At 32.9% G+C, this 25,149-nt stretch overlaps 1 protein-coding gene and 1 long non-coding RNA gene across 2 annotated transcripts; both read left to right on the top strand.

The window, feature by feature from the left end:
* The first annotated feature begins 1,216 nt into the window (after positions 1 to 1,216).
* On the top strand, positions 1,217 to 4,945 carry LOC143243968 (uncharacterized). The gene is made up of 2 exons (XM_076487858.1): positions 1,217 to 1,422; positions 2,216 to 4,945. Exon 2 carries the CDS (start codon positions 2,231 to 2,233, stop codon positions 2,630 to 2,632), a length of 402 nt encoding a protein of 133 aa, XP_076343973.1. The 5' UTR covers positions 1,217 to 1,422; positions 2,216 to 2,230; the 3' UTR covers positions 2,633 to 4,945.
* A 9,402-nt stretch (positions 4,946 to 14,347) lies between these two features.
* Positions 14,348 to 24,339, top strand: LOC143243969 (uncharacterized). Its single transcript, XR_013024821.1, has 2 exons — positions 14,348 to 14,498; positions 23,880 to 24,339. It is a non-coding gene; the product is annotated as an uncharacterized LOC143243969 (long non-coding RNA).
* Positions 24,340 to 25,149: the final 810 nt, after the last annotated feature.

Raw genomic sequence — 25,149 nt, 5'->3', positions numbered from 1 at the left:
ATAAATGCTTCCTCCAAGAAAATACACACAAGATGTTTAAAATCGATTATGGCCTCAATGCTGTCTAAATGATAGCATGAACTTCAATAGCTCAAATGCTGTAATGTGTTCATTCTCACCTAGATTGTCGAGAAGATTTAGATAAAAAGTTTCTTTTTTTCCTATTTAAAACCATTTCTCTGTGTTATTCATTAAAGATCGATTAACCTCCTTGGACTTTGTCTTGCACAAAGGGGCAGGCCCTCATCAGATGGGCAAGTTTATAACTATCACATGTAATCAGGGTATTCAAACAGGTTTTCATGTCAGAATGTGAGTTTGAATGCATTATCTGAGAGTGAGATGTATAAAAAAGGCTAGTTAAGTGTTGTTATTCCACATGACAAAAGAATGGTCAAAAAGCAAAGTCAACAGAATCTGTCTTTTGCAAAGACACTCAACACTAGTGTTTCTGAGAAATCCTCAGAGTTGGAAGAGTTTTGTTCAAAAACAGACCAAATGTATGAGTGTTTATGTTCAGAATTTTTTATCATCTACACAATATAAAAGTCTATTTACCCTGAAACATCAAAACAGGAGTTCATAACTTAAAGGCTTCAGATCTATTAACATTTAGTTACTAAATTTGAAAATATTTCACTTCTTCTGTTGCTGGGATGAAGGGAAGTGGTTTGAACAGTTTATTCGTGTAGCTGAAAGGCTCATGAATCTCATCTCCAATGATATCCTCTAGTGATGTGGTGAGTAGCAGCCATCTTATAACTTTTTGAAACAAAGTTTGCTTTATTTAGAATCTTTCCAAGACTTATTTGAAACTTTAAATTCAAATTATCCTTCTTAGTATCGATTGAGATGATTTAATGTGTGAAACAGAAACAAACTTTTAACTCATTTACCAAGGGCAGACATGATAACGTTAGTATTATTTACCTTTCACAAAAGTGTTTCATAAAGTACAACAGTTAAAAATGATTAGTTAAAATACATATTACGTGGGTTTAAGGAAAGACCTTCAAAGCTGCTTTCAGATTATATGCTTGGTCACACAGATTTAATCCTGTTTAACTCAATTTGTATAAGACATCTATGAAGATTCATCCGGTTCGCAAGAACCTGTTCTTAAAATTTCATAAACTCGTCAAACCGGTTCTTACCAGCTCTTAGCCTTCTGATGCTACTTGTACAATGTATCAGCTGTCATTATGGGGATTCTTAGTATATAAAGTCACACGATGTAACACAATTGTAAATTATTATGATAACATTTGGGTCCAGTTTTGTATGGGTCTCTACAAGTGACAGATCAGCCATCTCAGATGAAAGATGAAGAGCATTGCCACAGACTAATGTAGGCCTACATTTTCCTGTGTGAACATTTGGTATCAGTCACCTATCATACTTGGAGCAGACAGAGAGAAGAAAGTGAGTTTGAAAAATGGTGTAGTCTATGTAGATTTCTACACTATTAATGTTAAACTGTGAGGCTTAATGTTATTTTGTACATTTTACTATTCTAAAGCAAAATTAAAAGTTCAAAGATTGGAAATTTAGCCTGGATTGACATTTTCGTTGACAATCTTTTCAGTACTGGTTGGTTAATATTGCTGCCCCTCACCTTTTTAAAGCCAAACTGTAATGGTTAAACATTTAATTTATTTAGACACAGAGAAGTTCTTTTAATATGCATGTTACCAAAAATGTTAAACATGGTACATGCTGGCATCTGACCCACTAAGGGAACAAAATACATCTCATGTTTTTGTTCGGGATATTCTTTCTTTACTTGTATTTTCGTACTGACAGGATACGAAATTTGGATATTAAGCTTAGTAAGCTATTACTTACGTAGAAAAAAAACTATTCCAATAATAGATATAAGCATGAACCATAACACCATAGTACTACATTTGTGTTATAACTGTGTGGCTTGGTAAAACTATTATTTATGCTTGCTGATATATACTTATATAAAATTCATTATGTAAGCAGAACAGTCAACTATAAACAATATTTGTAAAAATAGTTAATGAATTAATTTTCTTTGTTTGTATGCTGCCAAAAATATTAAAAGATTATAAAAAATAGTTTTCATATAAAATTTATAAAAATAATTAAAAAATAATTCTATATTTTCAGCCCTTGTAGTCAAAGTTTAATAAGAAGTTAATACATATTAATCCACCTATTTTTGAATAGAGGAATTTTGGCATTTTAGACTTCAGCCCCTAAAATGAAAAGGCAACATGATATGCCAGAGTTTGTAAGAAAAACCCCAAGAACTGAAACTTTAAAGCAAGATACAACTGGACATCAAGCTTCAGCAACTTCAAGAAGTGATGAAACTTCTGCTTTTAATACTGTGCAAACTAGAGATGATGAACATCCAGCAACTGCTCTTCTGGATTGCTGGAGTATGAAGCAAGCCAAGGAGTTCAAGGAAAAATATGATGGTTTGGTTACTCACACCAAGAAACTTGGTTGCGATCACTTCGTGAAATTTGATTCCATAAATATGAAGGGAATTCACATATCAATGGAATGGAGAAGCTACAGTGTTGAAGCATCTGGAAGGAGTAAAACCATCCAGCAAACATCTCTCAGACAAAAAATGAATGAACATTTTTCATCATAAGCACACAACATATGTACAATGTAATTGAAAGATCATGCAGATGATGCAATTACTAAATGCCTAGATAAAATAAACCAAAAAAATATATCAGCTCTACATGTAAAGATTTTAATACAACCTACAGTGTGGCAAAACGAAGCAGGTCATTTTCTTACGCTGAGATGAGATTGAGCTACAAATAAAAAATGGGTTGGACATGGGAGTGGGACTCCATTCTCAGAAAACTGCTGTTGAAATAGTTGATTACATTGCAAAGGAAATTAAAAATGAAATAGTTACTAAAACAATTGAACAAAATTAAAAACTCTGTGTCATCACTGATGAAGCTTCAAACATATATAATAAACCAGTGATCAAAATTTTTGTAAAGGTTGAAGATTGTGATACGTTGCCAATAATTTTCCTTCATTTGGTTGAGTTGAAAGGACAGGATGTTAAAACTATATACACATCTCTATTAAAAAGTTTGGATGATGCAGGATTTGATAGTAGATATTTGAAAAATAACTTAGCCACATTCTGCTCAGATTATGCAAGTAATGCTTGGCTGCAGGGGTGAGCATTAAACTTAAAAATGATTTTCCTGGCCATCATAATTTGGCATTGCTTAAATCACTGCTTGCAACTGATTTTAGATAATTCTATCATTGATATAAAATAAGTGAATCACTTCAAAATGTTCATAGGTAAAACCTACACAATCTTACACCAATCAAACAAAAACCAAATGGAACTTTTCAACATTTTGGAAGAAATTGGACTAGAAATTCTGTAGATTGAAGAGTTTTGGGACCAAGATAGACTACTTGCAGCCTAAGATCAACACTTGCTGCATGGCATGCTTATCCAGCATTATACAAATATTTTTCCAAGGACAAAAAATATTGAGGAATGGCTAACCATCTTTGCAACAAATTCTTCATGGAGAATTTAGCAATAATGATAGATATACTACAATAAATTTCTTTACTTTCTAATGCCCTTCAAGCCATAAATTTAAATTTAGCAAGAGCTGAAAAACTAATAAAAAGGGCCATTAAGGCATTTGAAATGCTCAAAGAGAGTAGGGGAACCTTTAAAAAGGAAATTGATGAAACCATTGCTTCTGATGCCTTTAGGAATATTGAGTTTGTTGAAAATCAAAGATATGTAAGGCCTTCCTCATCAAAACACAGGAAGCAGTAATAAAAAATATGATTGATGGATTGTGATAACTTAAAATAAAAAAATAATGTACTTGAACCAGATTTTTGGAATACTGATAAATTGTTGACCCTTGGATAGTTGCTGAAGAAAAATTGTATGAATTCAGTAAGCTCTTTCATTACAAAATCAGCAGTAATGATTTCAATGACCATGTGGAAAATACACTACGAAATTGTCATAATCACGAGATTCGAACAACTGTACAAAAGACTAAAAATATCATCAATACTGTTGCTCTTAGTTCCACAGATACAGAAAGAGGGTTTTCAATATTGAATATCAAATATTCAGATAAAAGAAGTTGCCTTACAGTTGAAAATGTGGCAAACCTGATGAGAATTAATTTGATTGACCTCCCATTGGATTCATGGGATCCCACTTCTTCAGTTCAAACATGGCTAAGAAAAAAACACAGGTGATGACAACAGGGCCAAACATGGAAGGAATAAAATGTCTGATGACAGTCAAGTAACGATTTGGAAATATTTAAAGCATGCTAAATAAATTATTTCAGTAAGATATTTTTGTTATTATATTTATTGCAAAAAATGTGGGTGTGTAAAGTGATATAGAACCAGTTGTTAACATTTTTTAATCCCACCACTGAAGATAGCACCAAAGATCTTTATTGATTTTGGATTTAAAAACATTCCATTCAAGAGTATGAAAGAAAATTTTCCTGGAAATTTTCCTCAATAAACAAATTAAAAAAAGATTAAAATAGAAAAAGTTGCACATTAATATGTTTGATGCAAGAATGTCTATTTTATTGTAGAATGAAACAACCTTATTTAATTAAATCACCTGTCCAAAGCAACCTTCTTAAGGATACCATATCAAATTGTAGTAGCCTGATGTGGTGTTGCAGCTCTGTAACTTATGCTTCCCAGTTGAGTGATACCAAAGAAAATGTCTTGAAACAAACTTTATTGACAAAAAACAAAAAAATATGACAGCAAAATGAATAAACTCGGGTATACAAAAGCTGTTTAAAAAATGTTACTAAGTACAAGAAATGAGAGAAAAAGTACATGTGGAATATTAGTTCAAATGATGTCAAAATAAAATATAATAAAAACTTACATCCTTCTCAACCTACCTAACATCATTGCTGGAGAAAGAAGTTCCTAAAAGCTGTCAGTGTCTTCTCTGGTCATCTGTGTAACAAGCAAATAAAAAAAATAAAAAGGTTTAAAACTGATAATAATAACAATACTTAAGCATTCATGAGCAAACCTAAACATAAAAAAAGCTATACTTACTCTGACAAGAGTCATGTTTTTTTTGCTACCATCACAGTGCATAACATGAAATACAAAAACAGTCGTGATAGCATGAGAAATATTTCATCTTAGATTTTCCAAACAAACAGGAAGAGCTGGGTCAATATTCTGTCATTCCCAAATATAGTTTTGGTGAAAAATATGCAGATATATACATATATCATGAATGCACTTACTAATAAAATTAAAACGAATACAACAAAGAATGTCTTCATGACTAATACAACTACTATTATACAGTTCAAAGTTTTGTTGTACAGGTTTTTTTTACTTTGGTTAAAGTAACACTCTGATGCTTTGTATATGAAAATGACCTATCTGACTTGCTGAGAAACTGAATGTAATAAGGTCAGTAAACTTACATTCATAAAGTTTGAAGATACATGGAGACAGGTGTCTAAAAGCAAAGTTAGGATAATTTGTCCATCAGAATGGAATACTTCCATTACTCTTTAAACCAATTTTGTTGATTTTTGGTGAACAATTATCATAATGGCTTTAAAAATTATTTGCAAAAACAAAAAGTGGCAAACAAACAATGAGTATGATAAAATTAAACTGTTTATTTAAATACTACAGATCCTTTAACCAGTATAAATGTCTGAGAAAGAACATTCTTCTGTTATGTCTCCCATGTTTAATGACACCTTGTCCTCAAATCCCATACACTAACTTTCCATTTGTCTAGAGTATTAAGTTGTATCTATCATAATCTCAACATCCAGGAAGTTTAAGCAGCATGTGAAGCCTCTACTGTGATGTTAAACATCATGACTCCTACATGTTATTTATACAAATTTGATGAAATCTTCCAAGAAAGGTCACCCACGTGTTAAGAATAGATCACTAGTGGCATGCAAATTTATGTGACATGAACATTTGCACACCTTAATTACACCTACAAGTAATCATTCTGTGTGGTTGATAGTCTTTTTAAAATTTGACAAAGTTGATTTACTGAAAATAAAACTTCTAATGAATTACTGACACAAGCACTTGCTTACCTTACATAAAAACCAGTGTTTTTGGCTGGGCAGATGAAATCCAACATAGAACTATATGATTTACTACCAAGACATTTTGAAGCTGTGCAGAAATGTGAGTTTAAGTTAATTTTATTTTAGTTTGTGAAATACATTAAATAAAAGTTTGAAAAACCTCACCTACCATACAGATCCTGTCATCACAAACCAGCCATAGGACACAAGGAAAATACATCATGCAGATATCTCTCCATTCAGTTCATCACCATCTCTCCTAAACTTACAATGGCAGATACTGAAATATCATTTGTAAGCACAGGTCTTAAATTTGTTTTTGCATATCCTTTTACTGATGACTATAATACAAAGGGGTATGTTACAAAGTTTTTCTGCCACCTAACAGCCTTATTCACCACAATAGGTTCAGCGAGCAATCACCTGAAAAGAAAAGGAAAAAGCAAAATCAACCTTAAGAAACAAAATCTAAATCTATTCTTCTCTCCTCAAACTTAAATCCTTGCACAATATTTAAAGACATAATAATACCTCGACACCCACCCAGCCAAGGAAAATGTCTAGTTTCAGAGTATCTTATCATAAAACTTAGAATAAATCAATGAAATAAATTTAAACAGTAAATGAGTGGGGGACTCAAAGAACTTAAAAGATTCAGCTGACATTGTCAGCAAACCCTCAGACAATGGTGATATTACAGTCATATGACATAAGTGCTTATATATATATAGCAGAGACACAAATCACAACTCTCTAAGAGTGAATACTACATTAAATTCCAAATAATATCAAATCTGTAAAGGAGACCTTAAGTAATTTATTAAATAATGCCAAACAACTCTCACTAAAAGTATAAAATCTAACTGTAGAATAACTATTTTACATCCTCCATAAGATACAGAATCCTGAATACTCATGGATGCCATGACTCTGTTGAACTGCTATGTGTAAACACTAACACGTTAGATAAAATCATTACATTTTTAGTACCCATCTTTCAACCTATATAAAAGAAACTCTTCTACAGTTGGCAGAAACTATGAAACAAATCCATTTCATTTCAAACACCAACATGTTCCATATCAACAGCATTCAAGTTCCCAGAGCCAGTTGCAACAGGTTATAAACACATACAATTTTCAAAATCTTACTTGATTATGGTTTTCGAAACAGGAATATTACATGACATGCATGTTCTCCATCAAATAACTTGATGAAATTATATATGTAAGGAAACTTACTTGATGTCTTTGATTAAAGACTAGCTCCAGAGCTTTTATCCAATCATCATATCGAAGTTCTTCGCAAATTTCAGTATCAATAGACACTAGTGGAAACTACGTGTGCTGCCTTTTATGCAGAAGAGACTTCAATCATTTGTTTAAAATTGCCAAGTTCAAGCAACCTTAGGAAGTTTTGATACAAACATCTGAACACAATATAAGAGTTATATTCAACAAAACATTATTATACTTACTTCACAGTAACAGTACTCTCAGTAAATAATAACACTATGTAACACAAATTTGTTCCTGGATAGTGTGTTACTTAATTGTTTGTTGTAAAAGTACAGAAAATTGCCATTATTCCCTTCAAACTTTGCTTTTGTGACCTGGATAATGAAATTTAGAAATTATCCTATTTTCTATGTAAAAACGGGGAAATTTGTACATTTTCATTTAAATAAGATCTGAATAAAACAACATATGAATTAAGATTTACACGTATTTATACTAAAGTTATACAAAAATGTTTAGAAGTGAGTAGTTTTTTGAAAATAAAATTGTAATGTAAATCACTTCCATGTATCAGCCCCTCATGTTTTCCTCATATGCTCCTTGGTAGCAGTGTTCAAAGTCCACTATATCTTGGTGGAAGCACTCGCCTTGCTCCTCTGAGTATGTTCTCATGTTATCCTTGAATTTATCAAGATGAGCATCATGGATACGGACTTTCAGGGACATCCTGCAGACCATTTTGCCTTAGTTCTTCACCAGAGACTCAACCAGTTCCACATAATTTTCGGCCTTGTGATTGCCCAAAAGGCCCCGATCCACTGCGATAAAGCTGCCCCAAGTTTTTTTTTCCCTTCCTACTGAGTTCTTGGAAAATTCTGTGCATTCCAGGATCTTCTTTATTTGTGATCCAACGAAGACACCAGCTTTGACCTTTGCCTTAGACAACTTAGGGGAGAAGTCTCAAAGGTACTTGAAGGCTGCAGACTCCTTATCAAGAGCTGTGACAAACTATTTCATAAGACCCAATTTTATGTGCAATGGTGGGAACAACACCTGGAGGTCCACTAGTGGCTCACACTTGACATTGTACCTTCCCACAGAGAACTTGATACATTGTGGCCAGTGCTTCCTGTTATAGTGTGCTGCGGTGTTCCTACTGTCCCAAAGGCAAAGACAACAGGGAAACTTGGTAAAGCCTCCTTGGAGACCCATCAGAAATGCCATCATTTTAAAGTCCCCAAAAACCACCCAGCCATACTCATCATACTTCAAGGCTTCTAGCAAGATATTGAAACTTTAAAAGGCCTAAAATTTGTATAATATAAAATCTTACTATTCAAGAAAGCAAAAATTGTCTGTCTTACCTTCTAGAGTTTTTTTACAGTATTCACAGGTAAAATGAGGTGCCCAGGGTTTGTCTTGATACCTGACAGGAATGCCAAAATATGCCTTGAAGGCTTCACACAGTTTAGCAGATGCTATCACAGAGTATATTTTTGCTCTTATCTTGATAAATTGGCCACATACATTGCAGAATGCATTTGGAGAATGCTTGCAGCTTCTTGATGCCATCTCTGATAAAATCAGATAGGTCTGTGTGTTCATGTAGGCAGCTAGAACTAAACTGAAGTTGACGACTGATGAGCTCCTGTATATATAACTATGGAAAGTTCTATAAACTTCTCATTGAATCTACCTGGAATGTTCTGGAAAATGGGTAAATTTGAAAATTTCATTACCCAGGTCTTAAAAGCAAAGTTTGAAGAGAAAAATAGGCCTTTACCATTTACTTTAGGTATAGGCAATTGGGAAATAACACTTCCTGCCCAGGAACAAGAAAAAGTAAAATTTTTGTCACATAGTGTAACCTACACAACTCACAATCCTGGGTGTCTTTCATTCAGACATTTGCAAACTATTTCTCTATATATTCAGTTGTTTTATATCCAAGTTCACATGAACATTCTGAATCTCTCTCAGTAGATTTGTGGACTAATAATAATAACTACAAACATTCCATTTCCTATTGTCTTTGTGTTCTCTATATGGAAATATTTACTGCACTGTGTAGTATACAACTCTTACTAAAAATGAAATGCAAATGGAATTAGTCCTCGCACTCTGTCATAAACTTGATTCACTTCCTTTGTGAAAAATGGCCTGTTATGATGCACATATGTACAGGCTCATAACATATATATAAAAAGTAAACATGTATGTGAAAGTAGTAAAACCACTATGTAGTCAGTTTGTTTTCCTTTTCTATTTCTATATGATCATTGTCTACTAAAGGTACCTCCACTTTTGAACTGATATTAAACAAAACAATAGCTGAATATAATCAATGGAACCTAAGGTCTATTTGGCAAACTAACTTCTGGGCCACATCTAGTTATATACATAATACTGCAAGGTAGACCTATACAAGAATGTAATGTCTTAATATAAACTTCAAATTCGTTTTAAACTTGAATATGACATTTTCTTGCTCAAACAATTTATCTTATGATTACAAAAATTTATATTACAAAAAGCACATTAGATTAAATAATATTTAAAAACAGCATATTAATCATAATGCCATAAGCGTACACAAATTTTAACTACATTAATTTAGTAAAATGAATAAATATTAACATTTCTATAACGAAAAGCAAAAAAAAGGATAGCTTTCAGTTCAAGATTTAAATGTAAATCATATTTCCTATTTGTTTTCTGATCTTAAAACAAAACAAAACTGTTGAAACAGGTAGATGTGTCATCACTATGTGTCTACCAGTTAAAACATTCATCATTTACAGTTTGTTAAATGCAGAGATGCAAACTATTTCAAATGACTGAGTGTAATGATTGTAGACAGAGCCCTTTATCATTTGCGGCTACTAGGCCTGACAAATGTCTCTAAGCTGTTTATTATTATATTATTATTATTATAACTATTATTATTTATTACTGCTGTAGATTACTCATTTATGACTGTGTTTTGTGTATTTAATAAATAAATTTTAATGCATTTATGGTTTCATATTCTGAATTCTTACTCGTAAATGTTGTTATCTGCATCGTTTTTGCCTTCGCCTCAGCCTTTTGTTGGTGAGATGCCGATTGTGTATGTCTGGAACAATCATTTATCCCACCATGCACCACAGAAAAATCGATGTGACAAACTGTACAAAACACATGACAGTCACAACCTAATTTGTGTAAGTAAGCTAAAACAAGTTTAACAGAATACACCTAAGATTAGGTTAGCAAGACTTCCTAGAGCAAAAACAGAAATAGCTATTTGTCTCTACCTTGTTATAAGTTTGAACATTTGAATTCCATATAACCATGCATCTTTCTACTCTCTTCTTAAATGTATATCAAGCAAATTTAACCCATTAATATGAATATTTAGGTTTATTATTCTTTATTATAAAGTAAACTAAAATAGCCATGGCAGCACAAGTCTCTGTAATGATAGATTAGTGTCAAACCAGTAAATGAAGATGTTTGCATGACTAAACAAAACTGCTGATTACACAGTACTTGTTGACTGTAACAAAAAGGTAAAGACATTAACCGTCAAGCATATGAAGCATAATATTATTATTTATTGTCACTAATAAGTATGCATTTAGTTTGTGATTGATAATAAATATTTGTTCATTATTGAGAATATTTGCAGTTGTAAATACTAAAAGATTAGCCTGTTTGGGGAAGAACATAACCACAATGTGTTCATTTGTGAAGTTTATAAACCTATTACATGCATGATACATAACTTGTTTTCATACTGACATAAGAAATTTTTGAGTAATAAAAAAGACCATTCATAAGGGATATTTCCAAAAACCCAACAACAAAATACATTCAATAATTCAGTCACTTCTAAACAATTTGTTAAATATACTAAACTACTTTAGATTTATAAGTTTTAGAAGCATCCAAATTTTCATGAAATCAAAAACTTACCCTCATTATAAGAATAGCCAACCGAAAAATATAAACGTCTAAAATTACCAATATAACTTCACATAGTTAAAAAAAAATTACCATAGATATGCAGTTAGAAGCATAATGCCATTACTATCACAAAAAGCATTTATCACAGGTTAAACTTGGAAAACACTTAACCTATACATATAAAGATCTACATTTATTTCAGCAAATAGTTATTTAAAAAAAATTATAAAAAAATTAGAGAATTTCATTTTAACTAATTCCTAAACAGAATAGTTCATCTATAACAAACCTTAGCTTATTACTTATTAGAAGAAAAAACAACAACAGAGTGAGACTAGTCTATAAGCTGCATATATATTCAGCACCCTCTTTATTTGCTGCACAATACCATTTTGTAAACATTTTACTTCAAAATATTGTGGTTCTTAAATGATAATCTTTGACACACATTTGTTTTTCCACATATGCATTCTTAATGAGTACGGGTTCGTAGAACAGAAAGTTTATGTTATGACAGAAATAAGGCACTCACTTATTATTCAGTTTAGGTTCATATCGTATAAACCGTCATCTTTTGTATAGAACTGTCTATAATGAATCACAACATAATAACTGCTCTGTATAAATGGAATAACACAAATTGTTTATTACATCTAACACACACAAACTTCAATAACAAGAATAAATTTCACATTCAAGTGAATAATATAGTAATTAATTTTCTTTAATAACAGTAATATAACTCGTCTAAAAATTATTTACCATTACAATCAAGGTAGTCACTCAGTAACTTTGTGATTTTGTTGTTTCCTTTTCTGTGTTTCTTCTTACTTTGTTCACAGTATAAAATGCAAAATACACATCTGCACTGATTAACTCTACACCTTGATGAGATTTACAATTATATGACATTGAATACATCCAGACTAAAGTTTATGAGTTATAGTGATATGGTTAATGGGTATTGTGATTTTACATCTGATTAGTTTGTTGTTAACTTTATACAAAAATACTTGAGAACTATCTATGCTAGCCAACCCTAATTTAACAGTGATAGACTTGAGGGAATATGGCTAGTCAAAACCACCCACCACCAACTGTTAGGCCACTCTTTTATCTTTGAATAGTGAGACAGACATTACATTATAACACCCTCATGACTAAAAGGACAAGTATGTTTGGAGTGATGTGGATTTGAACCTGCAACATACAGATCATGTTGTACACCCTAACCTTCAGGTCTTGTCATGCCCTTTAAATCTGAATTGGCAAATTAGAGTACATTCACAATGAAACTACTTACTTATTAACTGCATATGTTAAACTAGATTTAAGATCCACACCTTTTCTGTATATTCAATCAAAAAACAATTTAAGTGTTGTGAGAAATTCTCAGGAGATGTTGAATCAGAATAAAAATATGGTTTTTATTAATTGCAAAGAACATATCTGCAACATAATTTTAAGGGATCTTCCATTGTTAAAAAAAAAAGGCTTCAGATACATGTAATGAGAAAATAAACAAACTGCACAGGTGGTGAGAATAAGTAACTCAAACTACTTTGGTACAAATACAGATTTATATAACAGCATCACTTACAGGTTCTGATAATACTTATTCGTAGTACAGTATTTGCAAATTCTAAATTACTTGTAATACAATAAACATATCACTACAATGTAGCTAAATATAACAAAAAATCAATACTATTGCATTGAAAGGATCTAACTCACAGTCTTAAAGGAGTTGTAAAAATGATGACTGCATCTAAAGTAACAATTCTCAACCAATAGGCTATGAGATACCAAATTATAGAACACTTCATGCCAAGAGAACTGTGACTGCCCTAAAGTCTTCAACTGCATATGTAAGTTTTTACTCCTGTGTCAAATAACTAAGTGAGCACTGAGGTACCAAAAGGTTTAGAAAAGTTGATACAAAGAAAAATAACAAACCTTTTAGGAAATACCTCATCACCAAATAAACAAGTTTGTTCATTTTATAACTATTATACTCATCTTTCTGAATTATAATAAACAATGTAATAAAAAAACAAAGTAAAAACATGTAACATAAAGAAGAGATGCAACACACAGTGATTTCTTAAACTAACATAATCCGAATTTATCAAACCATTTTTATTTCATAATTCTGTACATATATACATACAGCCATCCCTAATTTTGAATTAACAGAGGAAAGCAGCAAGTCAATAATATCTCTCTATGACTAGACTGGAATATAACTATTACAGTGCAAGCAAAAGCTACATAATGCATTTTTGTTGCAAGGGATCAGAAACCATGAAACCTCAGATTCATAATCCAGGCATGCTACACTTGGCCAGTAAATTCTTTCTACCACTAATCTCCCAGTAACCTGCTATCAAGTTGTTACAATATATCAGAGTTCAGAAGTGCACTAAAGCAAGAGAAGTTCTACATGGAAACTAAAAAAAACTCTACAGCATCAAGAATGGTATGTGTGTGTGATTTCTGGTATATAAAGCTTTGTTTGTTTGTTTTTGAATTTTGTGCAAAGCTACCTGAGAGCTATGTGTGCTAGCCATCCCTATTTTGTAGTGTAAGACTAGAGGGAAAACAGCTAGTCATCACCACCTACTGCCAACTCATGGACTACTCTTTTACCAATGAATAGTGGGATTGACCATCACATTATAGGAAACCATTCTACATCAAAAATTTAATTTGTTATAAGAAAGAAAGCATATTGGATAGTGCAAAATCATAATTTAAACACAAAAACTGAGAAAAATTAGAAGAAAAATGTTCTCTAGTAAATGGCACAAATATAAGCATAACTAAATCAGTAAGAGGCTAAAAATTCATACAAATATAAAACAAGTTATTTAGATAATATAAACCCAAAATAAAAATACACCATCTTTATATGTTTTTCTGCAAAGTTGGCAATTTTGTAATGAGGCTTATAAAAATCCCGGTCTCAAAACATAGAACACAGATGGCAGCACACTCACAGGTTTGACAACTATTTCAAGTACACACACTGAGAGATAATCCTCAATCTTGCAGTCAGTGGGTATAAATGTTTATTCAGACATATCCACAGCATGCAGCCAAAGGAGACTCAGCCTTGATCTTTAGAATTATAAACTATCAAGTGCACCACAAATTGGCTAGATGTAAGAAACCAAGGCACATGAAATTATTTGTAAGTATTAACATAAATTTATAATGTTTTATGCAATATTTTCATATATATTCCACGTTTTAAACCTATGACTTGAAACAAATAGATATTTATCTTCATAACCATACTCTTAATGTGAAATAGAAAACCCTGAGTATACAGTATTTGCTTTTACAAACGAGCATCTATCAGGTAGAAAATTTGATCCCATGAGATAAATTTCCAAACAAGATCAGAAAAAAAATATTTTTTTTCATAATTTAAGATATTTAAAAAAGGAAAAAAAACTGAGAAAAAAAAGACAAAAGAAATTTTGCAATGAAACTTGAAGAATAATGACCAGTCAAAGGCACAGAATAAATAAGTGAATAAAGTGTACTAGATGGAACTAAGCAACCATAAACCAGGTCTGCATACTTTACTGCTAAGAGTAATGTAAATCTTCACTCAATTATATACAGTGAAATATATGAGCAAAAATCTTTATTTTCTACTTCTTATAAATACAAAAACATCTCCATTTATTTTACTTCTTTTGCTAGGTTATCCTGAAATCCTAATTTATTACTTAGAAACTGAGCACAAGCTTTTTTATACTTAAGTCATAAATTTATGTATAGTAATAAACTCACTGTACCTGTGAACATTTTCGAGATGTTGTAATTGCCTACTTTCTTTTTTTTTAGTATCAAATATAAAAAGTTCAAAACAGATTAGGTTTGAAAAGGCTGTGAGTAATGAATTATCTGTAAAAACCAAAATAGAAAAATATCTCGGATCAGTTAGGTGGAATCCTTCATCCTTCCAGTAATTCATCTTATAGGTTAAGGTCAATATTGTAACAGTATGACCCAGAGGTTCTTTTATGCTCTTTATTTATCAACTGGGATTTGTGATAGACTGCGACTATATCTTTTCAATCATGAACATCTTTCACCAGTTTCTCCAAATAGACCAATTCTGTTTGGTATATACTATGGGGCAAATATGACAAAAGGATAACAGCATCAAAGTTGTAAAAAGGGAGAGAAAAGGAATTTTGACCATGTTAATTTCCATAACAACAATGGAATTACATATATAGTTTAACAAATCAATGTTTTTTTGCACTAAACTTAGTCAACTGTTATAAAACACCACATTAAAAATTATGACTTTTGAAATTAGTTTGTGCCACAATTACATGATGAGTCACCTTCATTACTCAAATCATTTTCCTGGTAATATGATGAACTGAACAGATATACTGCATTACTGTTTGGGTCAAGAACTTGCCTATATTATTGTAATCGTCTTTCTTTTGTCTCTGCAATATCATCTTTAATGAGTGGGCTATCTTCTAGTTGCTCATGTACAAACATACCCTGTTGTACAGAAAAAATTTAAGCCTCCATAAGACAGCAACCACGGAAGCAACAAACTGGTAGCATACTTAGTGCTTTAAATGTTTCAAACTCTTCCACACAATACATGAAAAGAAACCATATGAGCTACACACCCATAGTAATTAAGGCAAGGATATTCATTCACCAACATTTTACAAATGACTTTTCTTTTGGTAATATTACTGTTCAACAATGTCATCAGCAGTATGTGAAGACATGTTGATGTTGGCAAGTGATTAAAAAACAGGTGCGAGACAGTTGTTGCAGAGTTGACTACTTCTTTACAGCAAATATAACTCTAACCACAACATACAGTGGAGACATAAGGGGCTTCCTCAGTTAGGACACACTGATCTTTTTACTGGACATCTATCTGTATCCTCAATGTTAAGGTTTCCTACCAACAACTTATTATCAAGAATGTGTAGTTGGTGTAGCCTATTAAATGGAAGTTACTTGTATAAACAGCATTAACAAAAATGAGTTAAAAGTGATCTCTTCTACTTGGGTAACATGAATTTAGAGTAATACCAACTTAATATATGATTGATGGAAGGCTATGAAACTAGTTTTTAAATGCTGTCCTTACTAAATACATGTATTTATTTATCAAAACAAATTAAGAGCAACTACCAGACTGTATAGCTTCTAATACCCTTGATTTCAGATAAAAAATATGTGGTGCAAATGTACAATTTAATGGTAATGAAAAGCATAAAAATATTTAGTGTTAACATATAAATTATTATAAATCCATAATAAAGAGAACAGTGTACTTAGGCTTCACATGCATAGGAATTAACTAAACCCTGATGTGCCACTGCAGCATAGTTTCCTGGATAACTGACATGAAGAATCACTGGTCGGCTTGCAGCTAGACAGATATGGCTCAAAACGCTTAGAGTGCCTAAAATTTACTTTCAATGTCTGCAGAAAACAAGGGTAAGATCACAAGTAAAGCACAACACCAACATAACTGTTACCTCACTTTATTGGCATTAGAAACCCCAAGGCATACTGCAATCCCACCAACAAGGAATGTCACATATATGACTGGGAAATGAATACCAACACAAACACTATGCACATGGTTTCATAAAGTTAAAACTTATGGCAGGCACACTGTGTTCTGTGTTCCTTTCACAAAACATCACTACTACTTCACATCTGGACATCTAACTTATGGTGGTTTTCAGAGATGATTTTAAAGTTCATCTTCAACTACAAAATTTTTAGATATTAATGTGGAAAACAGTAAGAATGTGAAATATATCCTTTCTTGTTCAGGAAAGAACTATACTTGAAAGATGAATAATGTTATAATCACTTGCATTTCACATGTTTCTAAATCATCAAATTGGAATTAACCATATTTGAAAAAAAGCTTATGGTTTTGAATGGTATCAGCATTGGTGTTGCAAATATCTCTACATCATCCCAATGGAATTTAACTCATGGAGTGGACAATGTCTCTCCCTGAGTTTAATTCCCAAGAACATGCATGAGATGCATTATGGTGTGTTGCTGAATGGTCACATACTTCAGAGACAGGATAACAAGAAAAAAAGACACTTAAAGAAAACTGATAAAGAATCCCATAATAGATACTTGACCACCCCATAAACTTTATGCCATGAAAACTTGACTTGTACTGCTGCAAAGGAGTAAACTCCTTATAAATTTGGATCTCATAATTCATCTTGCATTAAGTTTTATTTCACATAAAACACATGCGGCACTTTATTATTATGCATTCCATACCTGAATATATCTACTTCATACTTGAATCTATCTACTCAAATTTAGGTGTTCAAACTCCAAAATTCCCCTCCTTTTTTTTTTCTTTTACGAATGAGCACATGTGTGTTTCTAACATCTTCACAGTATCTGTAGCAAATTCTCAAAATATCTGAGTACTTCAAGAAATACAGAAACAGTGAATCACCTCATTTGGTGAAAAGACATTTAACATTGAAATCTTTCTGAGAAGTCATTAAATTTTGTAAATGTTTCAATTGGCAATGAACAAAGGCACTTACTACCTTAAAAACAAACATATCATAGTTTCCTAGATAAATTGGGTAAAAAAGCAATCATGGGATTATAATGTTAATTTAGCCCATAACTAAGTTTCCAACAATTATATTCATTTCTTATTTGAGCCTATAAATATTAAAAACAAACAATATATTCTGGAAACTACTATAAATCTGTAGAAACATCAGTCTTCTGAACAAATTAGCTGGGGCATCATTCAGACCCTAAGGAATGTCCTGAACTTACTAGAAGTTGGTTTTCCCTTTTTCACCATTTGTTGGTGATAAAATGAATATCCAAAATAATTAAATGATGTAAATATAATTTACATTCTCTAATGTCATAACAAGATGTTTATATAGAAACAAGTTTTGACAATTTCACATGACCTCTTCAGTCCAAATTTTCCTTGCGAGAGAAACACATACAGCTTACTTTGTAATGGTTATTCCAAATCCCTTGCTAGCACATGACATCAGTGATGAGCTTACTTTACAGTGACCTTCCGAAATATTGAAATTTGGCAATATTTGAACTAATGAACTTTTGACAGATCAGTTTTTGACATATTTTCTAGTTTTATATTATTTTGGCTGATTTCCAGTTAATATATGATCAAAATGGGATAATTATAAACAACTTTGAAATTGTTGTTTTTAAGACATTTCAACAGAGCCACAGTATTAGAACTGTAGTATTTGATTCTTATTTTTCAATGAAGATGACATTGTTTGATGGCTGTTGTTACTATAAAATGTCTTCCTTGTCTCATGATGTGCATTTTTGATAAAATTCATACGATATTGTAGCAGTTTTAAGACTGCACAAAAGCTTTTGATCTTTTCATTAAGAGTTGTATAATGATATATTCTGAAGGCTCTTAGAAACTTGGAAGCAATAATGAATATTTTAACTGTTTTATGATGGCATGAAAGTAAGTGAATATAGCTTAAAGGGATTGTTGATAATCTTATTCTTACCTGGCTTGGAATATTTATATCATACACTTGTTTGGTAATCTCAAAAAAACAATTTTAACTGATTGGACTGAAAATGTTAAATAAGAAACTAATGCAACCTTGTAGAATTGCCAAAGTACGTGCTTCTATATCACAAAGAAAACAGTTATTCAAGATAGTAAAGTCTATTGTCACAGGAAAATTAAAATAAGAAGAGGTAAGCCTAAAAAATAACTTGATAAATTGTTTAGAAATGTATAATACATAGAGCAACCAAACCGTATATGAACAGTGTAAGTCTGTCCTCTTTCTGATATAGAAAAATAATGTTAGGCTATGGTTCTTATTTTCTTTTCAAAGTATTGATGTTGGGTTTCATTTGATATCACATGTTTTTAAATCAGTCAAGGGCAGTAATAATGATTTGAGATTTTAACTGGTGGCCTAATCACCACATATTTTTATCACAGCAATGATGACTTTATGATTTCTCATTGTTTAAAGGAAGTGATTAAAAAAAGGATATTGTAGTAACTAAGTCTGGCAAAACAAATCAAATTGTCATCATAGATAAATTTATGTATAACAAATTACATAACTCGTTTCATGATGAAAACATCATGAACAGAAATGATTTAAGCCTTTTTCTGGAGTACAAACAGACTTTGCAACACTGCCAAGTTTAAAGTAGAAAACAATATTACTCCCATTTTCAGATATTCTCATTGTATGATAAATAACAGAACTTGTCCTCTCACTCTGCAGAAAACCAACAAACCCTTTAACCTATATTCACTTTTTCTCATGCCACAAAAAAACAGCAGTTAAAACATCCATGATGACTTCCCCATATGCAAGAGCCAACAGAATATGTCATCATATGAACCTTGAGAAAGAAATACAAAACATTTATACAATCTTGAAACAGCTACAAGGTCCTATGGGTTTTATCAAAAATGCTCATCATAAGGAAAAGAAGACATAAGAACAACAGCCAGCAATCTACCTATAAAAATTAGAAGAAAATATTTTGTGTCAATTACAGTTCTAATATTGTAGCTCTAAAGAAATTCTCAGAAGCAACAAATATAAAAGTTGGTTATAAATATCCCAACACCAATAAGAATTTCTTACCCTCTACATTAACTGCACCTCCAAATAAAGAATAAGGAGTCTGTATAGTCCCATGTCAGTCTTGTGACCAAGTTCATATGAGTTAAATGGGTAGAAATTTAGTAGCAGACTCATGGAACACAAAAGTTACAAATGGTCAAAGAAATAATGAGAAATCTTCATCATATAATTAACTGGAAATCAGTCAAAATGATACATAAAACTAGAAATTATGTCAAAAAAAAAAAAAACCTCCAGAAAGTTTGTTAGTTCAAAAACTGTTAAACTTCAACATCTCAGAAGCCCCTTACTGACATAATACGTCCTCAAGAATCTGGAATGATCATTAAAAAATAAACTGTATGTTTTTCTCCCACAAAAAAAACTTGGACCAAAGAGGACATGTAAGAACCTCAAAACTTTGTTCCCATATAAACTTCTTGTTCTGAAAATAGTGGATGTAAACTTTATTTTACATAAAGTTCAGCACTGACAAAATCAAACCATAACAAACAGATCTATATCTTACAAACTGTCTATAAAGGTAAGATTTTCTGAATACGTACAGGAAATTTCTTCAAAAATAAAACCACTTTTCTCTTAGTACTGATGGAGTTTATATCCATCACATTAAAAAAGTTTGCTTTGAACTAAAAACATATATTTTGTGCATAAGTTAACAAGCATCACACTTTCAAAACCATTTTCTTACTTTTATATCATTTTCTGAAATTTGTCCTGCTACTTAAACTTATTTTGATTCTTCACATTTGGCTGCAACATGTGCTTCACATTTCAAAAAAACTATTTTAGCTCAACCAGTATGCATTTGGGTGGTTGGTTGATTGTTTGGCATTTTATGGCATAAAGCAACTAGGCTATCTGCACCAAACAATCAGTAAAAAAATTAAAGTAAAATAATTAGAATTTGTAAAAGGAATCATGTTAAAACAAAGCAAAGGCCAATTTTTTAATTAAAAACTTAAAAAGGCCAATGTGAGGTGGACAGTGTCACTATCTCCAATGACACTGTCCAGCATCAGGGGTAAATCTGTGGACAAAACATGTCTAAAATGGTGTCATCGTTCAGAGTTGTAATGTGGAGTGTTGTGACCTGAGTGTCACACATTGGTGCATCAGTCCCAGACAAAAGAAAATGATGAGTTAAAAAACTGTGACTAATGCATAGTTTAAAGTCTAGTTAGGACAACTTTTTCTTTCCAATCCTTATGGAAATGAAATGGCCAAAGTCCAATAGAGGGCTTTATCTGAAAAAGCTTATTTTCACATTGCTCACTTCAAGTTGGTTACAAACTGGCACGAAGCCAAGCCTTGAATACAGGGCCATAGTCCGTGTATGGAATAGACACAGCAATGATAGCACTAGAGCAGACAGACTTTAGCTGTGATGTCAACAAGCTCATACCGACATGGTATCCAGAAAAACTGGATAGAAGTAGATGTTAAAGAGAAATGGGCAAGTCGGTTTTCAATATCGATATGGTGAGAACTACGTTAAGCAATTCCAGGGCCAGTAGAAAACTAAGCGAGTCAATATAAATAGTGCAATTTGAGTACTGCTTAGCTTCTATGTGATCCAGGGCAAGAAAAATGGTGTGCAATCAGCAGTGAACACAGAAATTGTAAAGGTGATTCTATGCACAACCATCGAACCACAACAAACAACATGGCAAAGCCCACACAGTCATCTGATTTCAAACCATCTGTAAAAATGTGATTGAAAGATTGGTTTGAAAGATGTTCAGCAAATAACAGGTGATACTTCCAATCAGGAGTGTCTGATTTTCTCAGATGACTTAAAGAAAGGTCATATTTGGGGATTGTAATAAGCCATGATGGGATAGGCTGACCAGTGGATACAGCAATGTTATCAAAGGACAGACCCAATTCAGGCCAATTTTTTAAGCTATCCATGCCATAAACATGGAAAACATGTTGGGGTTTTAGGAATATGCCAAGCAACTGCCTGTATAATACAGTCAGTCACTGCTGCCATGCAGTCGTCTATTGATGGCTTACAGATGATGGCAGGATCAAGTTCTGCAAGAACATTGGCTTGATCTAGCTTCCACCGGGGCATGCAGGTTGGGTGACATCATTCACAGCCAGCCTCTCACAAAATGAAAGGAAAATGATCACTCCCTCATGGGTTACTGTCAACCCTCCATGAAAAATGGGTGAATAGTGAAGGGGAGCAAATTGAGAGATCAACAGCAGTAAAGAACTCACTAGGTATGAAAATAAGCATAAGAACCAGTATTGAAAAGAGAATGGTTGTGATCTGAGAGCATACACTCTATGGAATGAACCCTACCATCAATATCAACACTTCCCTAGAGGGGATGATGTCTATTAAAGTCCCCCCATAATTGAAAAGGGAGACAGCAACTGTTCAATGAGAGCACCAAGGTCTGATTGATCATAGGTCTCTTCAGGAAACAGGTAGAGAGAACAAACAGTGATGGTATGACCCAAGGAAACATGGATAGCTACAGCCTCCAAGGACATGTTGAGTGGCAAAGACAGGATGGGCATATGTTGGTCAACCAATATTGCCACCACTTCATGCACTCATCCATCACACAACCAGTCATTTCTATAAAAAAAAAACTGCCAAGAGGTGACTGCATCAGCAAGTTTCAGAAATGTTTCCTGTAAGGAAAGACATACAAGATGGCAGGAAGCAATCAGTGCTTTAATGTCATCCAGATTAGAATGTAAATCTCAAGTTCCACTGTATCAAGTTGGCCACTTTAATTTATGTGCAAGTGAATTGGCTGAAGAGCCATTCTGTTTTTGACCACGTCATTTTTCTTTATTCGAGAAAAGTCTGTCGACCTCTATGGATCCTGCCCTTGGGTCAATTGGACAGGTTTCTATTGTTGGAAGAAGATTACAGATACTGAGAATGTAAAGGAATAATTGTTTTCAATCTTAGGGCAGGAGATGAAGATGAGGAAATGCTTGTACCCAGAACCAAAGGAAGGGGGTCTTGAGGTTTGCTGGAATGTGTGTTAGGGACAGAGATTGGTATTGACATTGATTCATCCACTTTTTTAACCATAAAGATCAAAAGACTTTTCATATGGTTTGAAAATCTCTCTTTCGGAGGCACAGAGAGATCCATCTGCACTCCCACTGCACTCAGGGTAAGCAATGTTTTGAATCATTTTCAAATTCTACACCTCTTTTTCTTCCAATCACTTAAAGCAAGAATGAAAGTAAAATGGGTGAGAACCATTACAAATAATACAATGAGGGTCTGTTTCACACACATAGGCATTGTGGTCCATGCCACCACAATGAGCACACACCAAGAAACCACGACATGATGTCTTCAAGTGACCAAAATGCTGACACTGGAAACATCAGAGGATTTGGAACATATGACCATACCTTGCAATTAAGATAACATGCCATGATGGTTGCAGGGATGTAAATGTCAAAATGAAGACAATGGTCAGCATCATAATTCTATCTTTGCAAGTGGAGATATGCCTCACTGCAGAAACTCCTTGGGTGGAGAAACCAGTGAGAACTTGACTCACGAATGCTCTTCAAATCATCTCAACAATAACTCCTTGACACAAATTTAAAGTAGCATGGGGAGTAACCTCATTGGGTATATCTTCAATTGCCTTCGAATGCAAGAGGAGCGCACTGTGTTTAGGAGTAAATGTTTCCACCAATATATCACCAGAATGAAGCTTTCTGACTGACTTAGGAGAGCCAGGAAGTCTCTCCTGAATAAATGGGAAACATTTGTCCTAAGTATTTGTCTTATAAAGAATGTAATATCAGAAAATAAGGTACAGTTGTTGAAGATTGCTGTTAAGAATCTTTAAGACATGGTCGTTATTTATGGTCTGTTTTTTTAATTTGATTAGGAAGATCCACAGAAAAGAAAGAATGTTTTGGTGCCAATGACCCCACTCACCATGGAGACCTCTGAGGGGATGCACTACAGTGCCAAACAAGGATGCTGCAGCAATGCCATGGTTTTGTGAGCACTACACCAAAACACCAGTATATGATACAACATCCACAACACCCATTAAGAACATCCAACAGTGGTACTTGGTTGACCCTATTCCAAATGGACTAGCCGAATGATCCTGAGGAGCTACCCATCTACGGGAATTCACAGCCAAAGTGGTGTGTTAGGGTTAATCCTCTCATCCACCAGGATCCTCTTCTCCCTTTCACAGGTTGCCACACATGGCAAACATATGGGTGGATGTTTAGATTGCAAAGAAGGTAAACTAACAGAACAGAATCTACTCTGGAGGTCCCCCCTCACCACTTACATGAATCCACACAGAAAGGTATGCATTTGGCTTGGTCTCATCAGAGCATTAAATGTCTTTAAGTGGTAATTTTTGAAATATTTTAAAATTAACATGAAAAATTAGGTAATTATTTATAAACACTGAAGAAGAGAGAACTAGTAACATTTTGACATACGAGGCACACACTATATATTGGTACATTTTAACTAACTAGAATCAGCACCTCACATCTGGCAACTTCTTGTCTCTGCATAGTTTGTTTCTGATTTCCTCATTAAACAATATATAGCTTGCTTAATCAAACTCTTATGTTCACACGGTAACAGGCCATATTTGCACTCTCACCATTCTTTGTTTAAATGCCCTTATTATTTATTTACGCAGTTGAATGATTCCATAAGAATACTCCCAAATGGATGAGAATATTTGAATGAAGTAAATATTATATTGGGTCAGAACAAGTCCTAATACAAATTGCTCACATAATCCATTTTGCCTGAGAAATCAATCTAGTCAGATTGAATATTTGACTTTTAGACAAGTATTATAACACAAACCTTAACATGAAATTCACACGCAAGTTTCATTGGTGTCAAGGAAAATTAAAAACCCTTTGAAACAACTATATTTTTACATAAGTGCAAATATTCAGTGTCATCTTGAAATAAGTGATAAGATTAATGAATCATAATTCCAAACCCTACATGAAAAAGACCAAAAACTGACACATCTGTCAGTCACAGTACACCTTCATCACAGTTCACACCAAACAAAAATCTGCATAATATAGTTTGTTTTCAGAATGTATAAACAATCCTCTTCTGAAGAACAAGGCAAAAATTGTGATACTGGTTTCTCTGTCAGTCAA

Source organism: Tachypleus tridentatus, chromosome 2 (assembly GCF_004210375.1).
Source record: "Tachypleus tridentatus isolate NWPU-2018 chromosome 2, ASM421037v1, whole genome shotgun sequence".
Lineage (NCBI taxonomy): Eukaryota > Metazoa > Arthropoda > Merostomata > Xiphosura > Limulidae > Tachypleus > Tachypleus tridentatus.
Note: the sequence above shows the minus strand (reverse complement) of the source record. Positions and strands in the feature narration are given on the sequence as shown.

Bases quoted from the DNA above. Each gene is read 5' to 3' on its own strand.
- LOC143243968 (XM_076487858.1), top strand. From the start codon at position 2,231: ATGAAAAGGCAACATGATATGCCAGAGTTTGTAAGAAAAACCCCAAGA.